The 15,280-nt window shown below is 43.4% G+C and overlaps 3 protein-coding genes across 6 annotated transcripts in view; all 3 read right to left on the bottom strand.

Annotated features, from left to right (window-relative positions):
- Positions 1-3,905, bottom strand: part of foxp1b (forkhead box P1b) — a 118,759-nt gene extending 114,854 nt beyond the window's left edge. For 2 of the 3 annotated variants that reach the window (XM_019879392.1, XM_019879391.1), the window contains exon 1: positions 3,799-3,898. The gene's annotated coding sequence lies outside the window, so the exon portion shown is untranslated. Of the gene's footprint in view, positions 1-3,798 lie in introns of all 3 variants that reach the window. The other variant, XM_019879393.1, reaches the window with a different exon arrangement.
- A 3,104-nt stretch (positions 3,906-7,009) lies between these two features.
- On the bottom strand, positions 7,010-9,690 carry LOC109521534 (eukaryotic translation initiation factor 4E type 3-like). Of its 2 annotated transcripts, XM_019879399.1 has the most exons (5): positions 9,607-9,690; positions 9,347-9,507; positions 8,252-8,324; positions 7,771-7,865; positions 7,010-7,390 (listed from the first exon to the last, which is right to left on the bottom strand). In XM_019879399.1, the coding sequence occupies exons 2-5, from the start codon at positions 9,493-9,495 to the stop codon at positions 7,273-7,275; spliced, it is 435 nt and encodes a 144-aa protein (XP_019734958.1). In that variant the 5' UTR covers positions 9,496-9,507; positions 9,607-9,690; the 3' UTR covers positions 7,010-7,272. The 2 variants fall into 2 exon arrangements, with proteins under 2 accessions (XP_019734958.1, XP_019734957.1); XM_019879398.1 differs by having other exon boundaries at positions 9,347-9,654.
- Positions 9,691-10,625: 935 nt separating this feature from the next.
- Positions 10,626-14,457, bottom strand: prok2 (prokineticin 2). The gene is made up of 3 exons (XM_019879304.1): positions 12,196-14,457; positions 11,292-11,417; positions 10,626-11,099 (listed from the first exon to the last, which is right to left on the bottom strand). Exons 1-3 carry the CDS (start codon positions 12,400-12,402, stop codon positions 10,974-10,976), a joined length of 459 nt encoding a protein of 152 aa, XP_019734863.1. The 5' UTR covers positions 12,403-14,457; the 3' UTR covers positions 10,626-10,973.
- Between the last annotated feature and the right edge of the window lie 823 nt (positions 14,458-15,280).

Genomic DNA, 15,280 nt, shown 5'->3' with positions numbered 1-15,280 from the left:
TGCACAAACTTTCGGCAGCATTCAGGCCGTCGAAGATGGATTTGGATAATATGGAAAGAAATTATATGCAAGTCGTCAAATTTAACACACACACACACACACACACACACAAATTATTACTTAGAGTGCGGACACAATGCAACAGTCAAAATTTGTCAGGCACATGCTCAGACATTTTTAGGGGCAGGTGCTAAAAAAATAATAATAATAAAAGAAAGGGGCACCCCTGGCCAAAATGATTCACGCTATTAAGATAAAGCAGTATTTGTCTTTTTTCTGTGAACACAAGAATCAAAGACAGTCAATAAAAACAACTCTTGCAGTGAAAGGGAAAATAGAGCGGAGAAGAAAAAAAGTCTCGACGCCCCTGTAAAAATGGCAGCTTTTTAAGTTTCAGTGTGATTCAAAACACATACGCGTCGCCGTTTATTCGAGGGCGTGACGGATTTTGGAGATGCAAGGTTCCCCCCCTTCTGCCACATATTCAGATGTAGCTCATTGAATTGATGAAATTACGCATATTCCATGCGCTTGAAACCACCCAAGAAAGAAAAATCTTTCGAACAAAATAAACTCCGACCATAGCGGTTCGGGACTGGCGCCCCACCCTGTTTACACCCTTGAGAGCAAAAACAAATTCCCTCTGAGGAGCTCCGGCTTCGAGGCAAACAATGTCTGAAGCTCTGCTGGGAAAGCAAGCGAGCAAATAGCAACAGCAGGAGCATAAACACGGTCGACACCTCTTTAGGAGGGAGGGAATTGGAAAGCGAGAGAAACGGAACACTTTGGTTGCACGCGAAAACCCAGAGACAAAATAAATCAGATGGCACCACTATCTTGCCAGTCTCGGGTCAACTGAATCACTAAGGGTCGAGGGAAGATACCGTCATCTTCCATGAAAAGCTCACACAACAACTATGACTTCACCGTAGTAAACCCCGAGAGGGGATTTATTCATTATTCAAGCACTTCGGCATCAAGGAATAATTCGTTTCAGTTGAGGTCATTCTTAGCCGAGGGAGAACTTCCACCTGCGTTCGTTCTGTTGTCATTTAACGATTCGGCTCTGTTCCGAGGAACACCATTAACGTTTGGGGTAGGGGGGGCGGGGGGAGCACAGCGGTAAAAGTCACCCGCGTTTGATCTTCATATCGGACGCCGTAATGGTAAACAATGACATGGCATGAGGGACAATATGGGCCAATTAGCAATCTCCCCTTCTGCCATCAAGCAGCATGCTAAATTATAATAAGAACCTGCAAACTTTTATCCGCGCTCGGGTCTCGTCTGCCTGCCAGCACCTCGGCGCCGCGCGGCATTGCATCTTGGGTAATTACTACCTTCCAATTACTGCCCGGCTTGTAAATATATATCAAATAAACAAGCAACAACCGGTCAATTAGGAGCCCCTTTCGGAACGGGGCTTTCGCGTTGATGTTTTATGTGGTGACGGGGGGCTGGGGGGCTGGCCGCAGTAATCGCACAACTCCGGAGTGAACTTCTAACTGCCGCAGTTGAGAAGACACCTCAAATATGCGACGGAGGCAGTTGAAGACAAGCGTGCTGACGCTCCCTGGTTTGATCTACAAAGACAAGAGAGCAGTAACAAAAGGAAAAAAAAAAACAGCAGTAACCACCTGTCAACAACATTAGCGTTGCTACGCTCATCCCTCCTCCAGCCACGGAGTTGCCGGCTCCAAAGTGACTACGCTGATGGTTTATCGCAGAGCAAGTCGCGGGCTTAAGCCAGAAGACGTGATCAAAGAAATCCAACGTTGCAACCCGCAATGGCGATGGAATGGCCCTGCCATGTTATGCTCCGTGTTTCTTTGAAGCCTGCCGGCACTGGCAAATGGCGAGACAGACGAGGAGTCAAGTCTTGAGATGCTTTCAAAGCTCCTGCGTGTCTCCCCCGTGGGGCTTAGGTGATGTCTACGCTAACGAGGAATTAGTACTTGTCAGCGTCTCTACTTTGCAACTGATCGAATGATGATGCATTCATCCTGTGGACTTGATCAGTGAGGAAGTTTATTACTCTGACACAGTGGAGCTTCCGCGGAGAGCAGGGGTGTCAAACGCGTTCTTGTCGCGAGAGGTGTGAAGAAAACCCGAACCTCTAAATAGAACCCGAATGCTCAACTTGAGCAGAGAGTCCAAACATTCTGCCGCGTTTATGAGTAAATGAGGCCCAGTGGCTTGCAGAAGCGGGCGGGAAACCATGTAAATGAGAATGCCATCAGCGGCGGCAGGGGGCTGAATGCCGGATAGCCTCGTCAAAGACAACGGGCAAAAAAGCTGCAGGTCCTGTATTTTCAAAGTTGGGTCCGAATTTGTGAAGGTCCATTTCTGCATAAGTGAGCAAGCACACTGACCTCAGTGGCTGTTCAAATAGTGTACAGCCCCTCCCTCGCTCCCTCCCGCCCTCCCTCAGGCGGCCCATGACAACAGCCCAGCAGCAGCACTATTTGATCTCTGATGTTTTCCTTAATCTGGGTTGTCAAGGTTCGCTTGTTGGCGTGTATTTACTTTCCTTCTTCTACCAAAAAGTGCCCCCCCCCCCCTCTCAGACAATGACTAATCCAAAACCGAAGGAGGAGGGAGCTCGACAAGCAAACCATCTTAAAGCGACAGTTTCTCTTGGGCACACTTTGAATTGACTTCAAGACCCAAAGTGTAAATTTTCCCCCCAAAATGCAATACTGGAGTCATGTTTCATTCTCTTGTACAGATTCAAAATTTGTCAAATTGATGACTCCGTTCAAAAAATTGACATAGACAGAGCTGAACAACTAAAATCACCGAAAAGAAAAAGACTAGTGTCAGTTTGTAATGCACTTGCAAAAGACATTTGAAAGTAAATAATGCACGCGTCGTAAACTTGATGGCTTGAAACCATTTTGAGGCAACAAGGCAATTCATAAAACATCGAGCAATTACGAATTAATCGAGAAATGGGATAGAACTGTCATATGTTCTTAGAAAGTTGTCTGCAACTGCATTTCGGAATAAAACACAACTGGTTCAGTGGTTGGTGGTCACAAAAGTGGTTCAGACTAAACACAAGCAACAAATACTTATGTTAAGCCTATTTAACATTTTTTCACGGACTGAAAAAAAAATTTCGAGATGTATACAGTTACGGTTTTAAACTGTGATGAATATCCGTTGGCTACCTCGGAAGGGAGCCAAATCAAAGATGCTGACTAAACCCCAAAACATTCGAAACGGTTGCCAGTTGTTGTGTCCCGAGTTTGAGAGACGATAAACACGTGGACAAGCCTGCTGCTGCTACTTTGTTCTTCCTCCGAAGAAATCAGTGCAAACCGACTGTTCCACAAGATAAAAAGGTGTCAACTTTATCCGAAGAGGGCGGTTCCGCGTCCAATTGGAGCGTCGTCAATGACTGAACGCGGTTTACATATAACGTTGTGGGTCGGTGCGTTTCCCTCTGCTTGGGAAGTTTGCCAGAACTTTCACAACACAGCAAGAGCACGACGTTGGTCAAGTTACAAAGTACTCTTGACTGACTCCACACCACACCGACTCTCATATCTTGCCGGTTGGTATTTATGCTCCGGTATACGATGAACCCTTCCGGCGTGTGCGTGTACGTGCGCGCGTGTGCAAGTGGTAGTACGTTATTAGTCCGCGTCGCCGAGCAGCAAACTTGTAAGCGACCGCCATGCACACAAAGGCTATCCCCGTGTGCACACACTTGTGCGCGCCCGAAGCACCGGGCATCTTAATAGGACACAACAAAGCCGAACGTGAACGTTATGAGATGGAAGTGAAACTTACCATGATGCGAGTCGCTTTTGAGCAGCGAGGCGTACGCGGATGAACACAACTTGTCGGCTGCGCGCCATCTTGTGTACAGAAACCGCGTGCGACACAGATCACACCGTAAACACCAACAAGATTACTCCGCCAGGCTTTTTGGTAACGGTGGCGGGGGCATGAACTAACTTGACACCCAACTTCGCGTATGTCGGGAGAGGGGTGTGGGGGGGTAAAAGCAAATAGTTTGTCGTCCAGGGGGACGTCGTTGAAAAAGACCCGTGCGCCTTCCTTGGGCGTTGTTACAAAGGTATGAAAACGCAAAGAAATGAGGAAGAAAAGCGAGGAGAAGCGCCGATTTGGATGTTGTTGTTTTGATCTCCCAGGTCCGTGACGTCACATCCACCTGCTTGGTAAACAAGGTTCAGTGCATTGCAGCGGTCACTAGCATAAATACTATTCGGATAAAAACAGCAGCTCATGACGTGTGTGTCTGTGTGTGTGTGTTGGGGGGGGGGGGATAAAAACTACAACGTCAACTAATTACAACGGAGAGGTAATGAACTACATAGGTTTTCAGAAATGCCGCAACTGGTTTGTTTCTCAAGCCTTTCACAATAGACTTTGAAATAATAAACAAATGTGTTGGGAAGACTTTGAATCTAATATTATTTTGTAAAGATGAACCCCATCAGACTTCTGACTAAATGGGTCGGATGACGCATCCAGTATTTTCATTGGTTTCTGACCATCATTTGCTTCACGTTTAAATAATCAAGAAAGGCCGGTTGTTGCAAATATTTGGTTGAAAAAATTTGCTTACTGCTAACCATATTTCGCCTTGGGCATGACTGATACAGTGATTAAAGTGTATTTTTGCTTGCCTCAGAAGGAAATTACTCGGCCAGTTTAACAGTCCAGTTAACACTAATTGTAAAGCAACATTGATTTGATTTCACGAGAAACTACTCGAAGTCTTTTTTTTTTTTTTGTCCTTGATCAAGGTCTGAGAAGCACAGCCCTACTCATTATGAAAGACATTACAATACTGTACACCTCTTTTTTTCCATGGCTGCAGTTGAGAAACCTGCTGAAGCCGCAGCTGGAGAAGCCTCGCATCCTTTTTCTTAGTAGACAGCGCCACCCTTTGATTATGGACGGTCAAAGCCGATTTCGATCACATCAATATTTATATAAACAAAGGAAAATATGGAGGAATGATTGTTGGATGGCATGGTGTGTTGTGATGGACGAGAACAACAACGAATTTATCTTTGTTGACTTTCACCTGGAACGCGCTTTGAGGTCGGAACGGGGACAATCCGAGTAGGATACTCCCAATTTCCCAACTTCTTCGAATGCTGCATGAGAGAGCAGGAATGAGCAAGAATGCTCAGAGACGCGTCAGTGGAGGAAAGCACCACCGTGGGGATGTTTTTCGGGAGGAATTGGAATTTCGGCATGGCTAAAAACTCAAAAGAGTTCAGGACATTAAATCTCACTTGAAACACCACACAGCTAAACAAGTTGTAAGATTTATTGATACTGGAAACAAGTACAAATCAATGCCAAGGAAATGTGCAATTTCTGTCCACTTTCAAATATCAAATGACCCGTGACTCCATTTGTGAGGGTGGAGTTCGACTTTTCCCAATTAGCATTAAAAGAATTGTCAAATGGGCTGCGGTTAGAACATTCAAAGAGACATTTTAATGTGGAATTATCTATTTGACTGCTGCATATGGCTTTATAAGTGCGTGGACTGATTCTCATGAAAGTGTTTCCCTCATTTTACAATTCACATACAACTGATGAAGACACAACTCATTGGGACATTCATTCCGCAACTTGAAATTTGACAAACATTTTTGTCATTTCTGATGAACTTCCTAAACTGCTTTGGTATGCTAATGATCTTGTTATACTAAAACATTGCATGAGGGGATTCAAGCAAACATCTGTTGAACGTAGACGATAACACAGCAGCTAACGTTACACAAGGAGACTGGATGAGCTGTGGGACAGTGATATGACAAAACCACAATAAATCAGTCACTGCTGATGAATGTTCATGGACATTCTTTCAACGGTTGAAATAAAACAAGGCATCAGTCATTCAATAGTTACAAAAATATATTGATAATACCCTTGATTCTCTTGTGGACAGTGTCATTTAGTCAAGGCAGGTACAGTTCAGATAAAAAAAAAAGTGCACGCTCTAATGTCTTGAACGTCCTCCTTCAAAGGCGTGATGTTCCATGTGAGCTGTAAAATGGAAAATGAATCAGCTACTGTCAAACGCAGTCTACTTAGCGCACCAATGTATAAGCAACACACACGAAAAACACACACATGTTCTGGTGGAGAGAATATATGCGTGTGAGTCTGTTGGATTTTCTGTTTGCATATGGGTTTCTGAAGCGCCGCTATGGCTTTGTGTGTGTGTGTGTGTGTGTGTGTGTGTGTGTGTGTGTGTACACCAAAAACACATGGCATACTTACATTTATAAAAAACTGCTTTAAAAGCTATTTGCGGGAGAAGCTCATTGATTTTTCCCAAGACACTTGCTTCATTAGCCAAAGAGGCATCTTTATTCCAAACTTGTACGACATCCTCCCGATCTCTGACACTTACACTGACGCCAACAACCTCGTCATCTAGAGTTGAGGGGGTGGGGGGGGAGACAAGTCAGTCAATGTAGCAGTAAACAAATAAGAATCAACAACGGCATTATGACGTCAAAAAAAGTACATGAGAACATTTTTTCCTTGGCAGCATCTCCAAAGTGAGAACTTGAGCTGATTCCTTTGGATGTCATCCATATTTGAGTTTCGGTCACAAAACCACTGATCTGACTAATCAAATACAGAAGACAACAGTACGGTACATACGGTAACTATAGCGGCAGCCTAACTTGTATTCCACGACAGTACAGTTGAGATAAAGTCAGATTTTCTGAGAAAATCAAATGACGATACCAAATATTATACCAGAGATAATAAGTGACTCCACTGTGGGCAAAAGCAGTTTCTCGGACATTCAGGTGACCCAAGAATAGCACAAAAAAACATTTCTCCCAAGATTCCGAAGCAGAATATGTCAAGACAAAAACAAGTATTTTAGATAAGATGAAGAAATCTCCTTAAGTGAGGAGAAAGGATGATTACTAAACAGGATTGAAAGTTATGTTAAAGATGTAAAAAGAGAAAGAAAAAAATCTATCTGACAACGCAAGACAGAAATACGGCGCTGACAGTATCTGAGATGGTGCGCTGTGTGTTAATGATCTTTGTAAACCATGGACATGTGCTCTTCTTACAACAATAATCATGGAGAAGAAGTGTCCGTATTTCTCAATTTTAAAATTGAGATGCAAGCATGGAAACTGGAGTTGCTTCGGGTCCATACAGGAACTCGGCTTAAGGGGCGGCGCACGTTTCGATTGGCTGGCCTGCTGGCAAATGTTGTCACGTCTACTTATGCCGTATTCTGCCTCAGTGTGACCTAGAGTGTAGCGTACGGTGTTCGGATGACAAAGCAGCAACACGTACGGTGCTTTCTTTCGGGACTTTCATCTTCCAGACGCCTCCTTTTGCATTGCTTTCCTCTTCCCTGTTGTTGGTAAAAAAAAAAAACAACAATGTTAATGTGTGTTACCGCATGGGGTGAACAACATCAACAAAATCCTCAAGGATGCAGTGTGATTCACAAGAAGCACAAATATTTTACCAGTGGCTTTCAATGCTAAATGTGTATGCTTGGCGGGGGGGAAGAAAAAAAACAAACATCAAAAGGCACTTTCACCGGATCTTATCAGATGTGGAGTGCAGGTGTACCTAATAAAGCGTCCAGAGACTTTTGGGACAACAGATTGTTTTGTGGAACTCCTGGTCATGCAGTCTTACCAGTCATGGCTGCTCCCGTCGCCATGTGTGTATTGAAGCTAAATTTGGAGTCAAGAAAAAATACAAAAGACAGTTGAGGAGACGTACCAGAGTGGCCTCCGTTCTCCCCGCATCAGGTGATAGCTACATCTCAAAGGAAGTGCTGTGACCGGCGGGATGTTATTGTACACGCTCCAGAAGAGCTGCAGACAACAAAAGAAAGCAACTTTTGGAAACTTTTTTTTTTTTAAGATGAGAATATTGTGTACGTGTGAAACGAAGAACATGTCTGTCTTTTTTGGGGCAAAGCGTTTCCACTCTGTTTATTTTTCTGTTCTTCAGCAGAAACAGATTTCAAAAGTGCAACGTACACTTTGCTGGTGAAGCGCTATACGCACAAAAGCTTCTACCGTTCCATGTTCCATAATTACAGTTGCTGGAGACATACTCGGGCACGTTCAGACTTAACATGCAACGTGCATGCCCTTGCTCACCGTTTCAAACTGACTCGTTTGCATTTGCAGCCTCCAAAACTCGGCTGTGTTGGAAAAGGGGAGCCAAAAGAAGAGTTGCTGAGCCGAATGCTTACCTGAACACTTTCCACTGTGTAAATCTTCTTCAGATTGGATTCACATTCTGCTGCGGTTGTTCCTGGCAAAGACCTAGATTAAAGAATTCAACAATGAAGCAAAATTGAACGCAAAATTCAAGATTTTTTTTTTTCCCACAGTGTCATATTTGTAGTGCATTTGCCTCGTCTACCAATGCTATTGTCAAAATCTATGGAGTGGAATTGTCGGACTGCCTATCAAAGCAAGAACACCGTCCGTCTTCCCTGGAAAAGTAAATGAACTAAAATAGCATTTGCTTTATTGGTTCCAGTTGCTACATACACTGTTTCACCTGACCTCATTTGGCGTGGAGGATGATAGTGTGACTCACTAAGAAGTAAAACAGATGATTAACATTTATTTCTTGGTTTATTCATTCAAACGTAAACATGATTCACGTTTCTTCTGTTCTATATATTCTATTCTTTGTTTAAGAATAAAATATCTTGTGGGCAATGACTAAAATACTGTTTTTACTTTCCCAAATTAAAAAAAAAGGTCAGTTTAGAGGTGTAATTTTAATACCGAGGTATTTTTGCTTAGTTATCATAAAGTCAGACTCTAACATCGATCAGCAGATGCCTAACTGAGACCTGCAATTGAAAACGGTTGCTTTGCCTTTTCACTCACTTTTGCTTACTTAACACTTTGGCTCCAGGCGGAGAGCTTGAAATATAGTTGGCCTCGCAACGAACTTTCATGTGATCCCATACAAGTAGCAAAGTGCAACTCCAAATGGTAGTAATAAGTTTGATACATGCCACTGCTTACGACTGGAGTTGTAATCATAGGGAGATACTAGTCTTAAAACTTCAAGTTAAAGTCTTCTCTTGTCCATCAAAACTCTGACACTGTACTTTGGGTTTGTGGGGGAGGGGGGGCACCTCGGTGACCATGACCGCGTCTGCTTGTCTCGTCTGAGAGAAAATAGGACGAGCACAACTCAAATAACATCCCGCAACATTTGCTCCCGGAGGCCTGCTAGCCTTGCACAATATTTCAGCCGGGCTCTTTCTGCGACTGCGACCGAAACTTGGGAATGACAACGCGTTAGACGGCGATCATGTCACTACCTGTCCAACCAAAAGGTCCAAGGCGAGTGCAAAGGCAGCGTTGAGTTGTCTTCTCCTCCTGCTCGGTGTTTCTTTGTGATGTTATCCAACTCTTCCTCGTCAATATCGATGCTGCTTTCGGACGGAGCGCTCAGGGCTCCTCTGTCCATTTGGAGGTCTGTCTGGCCCGCAGAAACCGCCATGAGAGCAGCTCGAATGAGGTTAAAACAAAAAAAAAACTCTTACGCCTCGTTTGGAATCGCCCGATTAAAAACACCCCCTTTGGTTTTGCCTGCTGCTCCGCAAACGCTCTTTCCGCACACCGACAATGACGTCACGCGTCACTGGCGAGACGTAAGTGTCGCTCCGTTGCAGAGAGCACAAGAAGAAACGAAGATACTCCACTCTGTTATGTTTTTGTCTGCTGAACATGAGTGTTTCGACAAATGCGCTTCCGTCTTGTATTAAGTGAAAGTGCACGCGTGTCACATTGACGTCTATGAACTGTGCAAATATTCAGTCCCAACAAGCGACGTATTATTCGATAGGCAGTTTAATTTTAATTCCAGTCAGTAATGTATTTTTATTTATTTATTTTTTTACTTTAGTTACCTCCGGTTAGCCGCTTTTTGGACGGCTTCTTTTCTTTTGAACAAACTTTGTTTACAAGCGGCAACAAATAGGCACTCATAAAACGTCGTTGCATTACTCGAGAGGTATTGCACTATCTTTTGCTTTTCGCACAAGCAAATCACAAACAAAGTGAACTATCCTGTCGTTTTATGTTGCGGAAACATGTTGACTCTCCTGTGACTGACTGACGACCAGTTCAGGATGGAGTGCGGCTTTCGCCGACGTACCTGGGAGAGCCTCCAGCACCCTCCGCGACCCTGCTGAGGGTAAGCGGTGTTGAAAATGGGTGGATGGATGGATGGCAAATACAAGTCCGTAAATTAAAACTTGTTATTTTAGGGCCTAAATGGCAGGTGAATAAACTATTGACTGTTTTTATTTGGGATGGTTTTATGGTCAACATCTATTCGATGGGATTGGCAAAGCCGGCCCTACGAGCGGGCCATAGGGGGGCCGGCCCACCCACCAAGATGATTTCACTGGACAAATAGGTAGACCTTTGCTATTTGTGGGCCAACCTAGTCCCTATCTCCCGTGATGAGCTGGGTCCACGGTACAGTTTTAAGTTGTAATGGCACCATTCACCACTAGGTGGCAGACATGGCTCATAGCATCTGCATGTGTTTGCTCGTTTTCAGATGGACACGATCAAAGTACATCAAACCCCTTCAGAATTTTTCACATTTATTGGAATTGCAGAATCGGGGGCTTAAGTGATTTCACTTGAAAACGTTGGTCCACCAGTTGCCCAACCCCGATTTTGAGTTTAGATTGAGCCTCACATGCATGTTTTTGGAAATGTGGGAGGAAGCTGGAGGAACTGGAGATAACTCAGGCAAAAACAGTAAGAACATACTGGACAAACTCCATACAGTGGAGATTTGAACCCTGAACCTCAGAACAGCAAGGTCGACGTGCACCACCGTGTTGGCTCATCAAATATACCTCATGAATCAAAATATTTCAATGAATACATAAACAGCGACAATTCGCAGTGGCAGCAGCAAATCCCTCCTCAGATGTAGTCTTGATCTCCCTGATATGCTGCGAGACATTTCGATCGTCCCTCCTCTATAGTGATGCACGACAGGTTGGGGAGGCAGGGGCATGTGTGATGAAGTCTCTTCCCGTTAAAAGGAACCTGGGCAACAGAATGGAAAATTAGCTTGATTTGTAATATGGAAAGTCCGTGTTAAAATGAATGCCTCGCAATAAGGAAATTGGATGGCATGTTATTACTTTACGATCACAATCTCAACCATGACACTGGCAAAATCGTGGGTATCAAAGTGTTTCATGCTTGGTACGGCAAAGTATCTTGAGATGGTCTCACATGGTGACTCATGGGGTGACAGTCATCTCCTCTGGCTCCCATCAGTGTACACATACGCAGGCTGCGAATCCACAGACTCACTGCGCAGCACATTCCTCCTCCACACTGGGAGTCCTTCTCACATGCCTGCACACACATTCATGCGCACACACGCACGCACGCACGCACACACACACACACACACACACACACACACACACACACACACACACACACACACACACACAGATGGAGAGATGTGCGTGCAACATTATAAGGTACTGTACACTGGAAAAAAGTTTTTGTTTCACGTATTCTGTTTTATTTTCTCAAGTGGTTGCATGAACTAAAATCATCTGGCTCCCAATACCATTTTTAAAGATGGATCATCTGCTTAAAAATGTATCTCACTCCTGATGATTTGATGGCGTGCAACCACTCGATGAGAAAAAATTAAGCACACTCTTTTTTTTTTTCAGCGAACCCTTTCGGTAATTCCTGTGATGTCACTTAAATGTACAATTTGAGCCTTCATGTAGTTGAATATGTGGTCATTATAATTACATCAACTCCATTAAGCGTTTAATTGTCATTTGCTTTATTTTTTTACCTGCTCAGTTAAGTGACAAAATATTTGACCTAATCACAGATATTGACAGTAGACAGCAATGATATCTTTGCCACAACCTTCAACAGAACCTCGTTAAGCAGTTGGTGATTTATCGATTTAAGAGTCACTCTGAGCAACGACTTTAATTTTGATGAGATACGTTGAAGCACTTGAATCTCGTCCCGATTGCCTCTTCCTTGTCCTCCCGCAATGAGAACATCCTTCAAGATTGCAAAATCCTTTGCCCACACCTGAATGATTGTCATTGATGAAGCAGCGCAAGCGTCGCTGATGGAGCGGTTTGTTTCGTCTTACCCCCGTGATGACGGCTGACGACCCGTGTGACACCAACAGCAGGAAGAAGAGCAGCAGAAAGAAAGACTTCATGATGACGACGTGTCTCAGTGCCGCTGCCTCCTTCAAGCTCACAAGCTCAAACTGACAAGACTTTGCCACATGTGTATACGTGACCGACTCAAGAGAAAAGTGACCCGCTCGACGTTTATAAAGCCAGCCCGCCATTCAGAATCATTGTGACTCACTCACATCAGCGTGGCTTTTCAAAAGAAAAAAAAATAAATACAAGCAACACCAATGACAACACTCATGTCTTTGACCCTCTTAGAGCTTGCACTGACTCCGACAAAGTGCAAGCACGCATTCTGACACATCAACTCTTGATACACACGTTATTTTTTTCCTCCCTCATCGTTACCTTTTCACATCCCAAGGCCGAAGCTTTCATTCCATCCTTTCACATCCACTTCAACCACCTTCCCAATGAGAGGATGTTTATTTAGAAACACGCTCCCCTAAGCGCTTGGAATGAAATAAAAGATCACTTTTTAAGTGAGCAAAAGAAATGGTTCAGACACACTTAAAATAGAGTGGATCAAACTTCATAATGAGGACCTAAATCTTTGCTTGCAATTACTGCATCCAGCCGGGAAAACATTTGCAATTTTGGTGACACTTTTCTAGGTAAATGTACTTCTTTTTTTTTCTTTCTAGCTCTTCCTATTCACCTACAGTGGAAACCATGGAAACGCTGAAATTACTTTATGTCCACAGTCCAGGAGAATTATTTTGAAAACCAATTCTAACTTCCTGGACAAAAACACGCCGGTCCCCAAAACGTAATTTTTCGTTGCTCAACCTTTTGAAGAGCTGCAATCAAAGCATTTCCCTCACTCTGACACTCTTGGTCGAGTAACGGCTAAACAATTGCAGCATAACTAAGGATGTACTCAAAAAACAAAAGGTATTTATTCCTCTAAAACAAATAAGACAAACAAAACATCTGAGCGCATCGTGGCTTGTCTCGGCACGGGAATCAGGAAACGCCCATTTTGAGCTGCGGGGTCTACAAATTTGGAGCTGCTCTAGTTTAGCCTCAAATCCTAAAATCCAAGCAAGTCACAATGTTTTCCATCACAAGCAGTGTACAAGGTCACAGCGAATGCACTCATTAGTCCGTGTTGTCATGTTCTATTTCCACAAAGGCTTTTTCTCACTATGCTCTCCTCTATTCGTACCTCACTGCTATGCGACAATCCACCTGGCATGATTTCAACATATTTCACAAGGACTAATTGCTTTGACCACTGGTTTGCTTAAAAACTGACCACTCTCTCGACAAAGCGAAGAAAATAAAACATGAAGCCCACGATGCAAGAATGCAAACCTACAATATACTCTAATTCCGTCCAGCTTGGCAAGTTGAGCGACATTAAAAGTTGATCAGACGGCTTGTATGCATTTTAAATATGCAGTTAACCGTGTACATTTGCAGTGGTCATTAATAAAAATTGCATTAATGCCGAGCGTGACTGCATACATCACGAAACAATGACATTTTGTGACCCTTTGCCGCACCCCAAGTTATGAAACTATCTAGCTAGCTCGCTCGCTAGCTCCTGAGCTAGCTAGCTAGCTTTCTGTCTGTCTATATTTCTCCATATCTCTATATAGAGACGAATAAATATAATTGTGTCACCTTAATGTACTTTCATCCTTTTCTCAGCTTGTGGAGATGGCATTTTCTGATATACTGGAACTCCCACACGCAAAGTCAAGGACAGGTCAAATTCTTCTCCCACCCCAACACTGTAAAAAAAATTCAGGCCGGTCTTCTTTCAAAAGATGCAATGAATCGGCCCAGCTTTGGAGACCCCAAGGTTAGGGTGGTGCAAATAGTAATCATCAAGCTGCTCCAACCAAACTCTTTCTGGCACTCTTGTCAATAGGTGGGAGTAAATCCATCCAACCATTTTCTAGCCCTTATCCTGTTCCGAGTCACTGCTGAGCTGGAGCACAAGGAGAAAAAAAACATGACCCAGTCCACCAAGAAAAGGTCAAAGCTTTGAGTAAATATCAAAGTTGTTGTTGATGTCCGTACAATAACTCTATGTTAACTGGAATGGAATTGCAGTCCCCACGGTTACAAGGATTCCAGTGTCTTATTACCTTACATATGACTCCACTCCTCCAGTTGGCGAAAGGAAGCAAGAAGAAACTGCCAATTGAATTGATCCCGACTTTCTTTCCTTTTCCTTTGTGTACTGGAGGGGGGTATGAATTTTAAGCCCAGTCTGAACCTAAGGCTGCGCCATCCTTTTTAAAGCTACAGAATTTATTTACTCCTTCTCTCTTCTGTCAGGCTGGCTGCGCCGCTGTGCCGTATAACTTGACTGCAGTAAAGTATGAGCCACAAGTGAACTGATGGCGGTGGCAATCCATTTGAACAGATCAAGATGAGTGAAAATGCTGCATACAGTGAATATAAAAACACCCCAATAAAACTCCATGGAAGGCTGGAACCTAGAACTTCAGAACTATGAGACGGTCACATTCACCACTAGCATACTGTGCTGCCCCAGTCGGGAACTCCGTTCAAAATCGTATCACTTTTATACACATTTGACATTTGATTCAACAAAGCCGCGACCACAGACGTCTTTGTACGTAAATTGAATCTCTATGTTGTAAAAGTGGATTTGTTGTCCTGAAGTTTCTCAAAACCAATAAAAAACAGTCTGAAAGTATCAATGAAAAAAAAAAAGACTCACTGAAGAAGCCATTTGGGAAAAGGATTCCTGACTTTCAAATATCGATCAAAGAGTATATGATAAGAAATCAGCTGAAGGCTTTTCTGTGGAATTTTTTGAGCCTCGTCAGAATTTGATACCGACCGGTACATGTATTTATTAGAATAAGATGTTGGATTGAAATTAAATTCCAAAGTGGCAGTTTAGGCACAAACATTTTTTTTTGTTTTTTTTTTGATGAAGTTAATCGTAAGGATATGCAGGCTCTGGCTTGTCTTTTTTTGCTCCTGAACTCTGCTGATATCCCATCGGCCAAGACTGCCAGAGGAATTTCCTATAATGCTCAAATTTCT

The sequence above is a fragment of the Hippocampus comes genome, unplaced genomic scaffold, assembly GCF_001891065.2.
Source record: "Hippocampus comes isolate QL1 unplaced genomic scaffold, H_comes_QL1_v1.1 scaffold44, whole genome shotgun sequence".
NCBI classification, from domain to species: Eukaryota; Metazoa; Chordata; class Actinopteri; order Syngnathiformes; family Syngnathidae; genus Hippocampus; species Hippocampus comes.
This window is presented reverse-complemented; position numbering and strand designations above follow the sequence as displayed.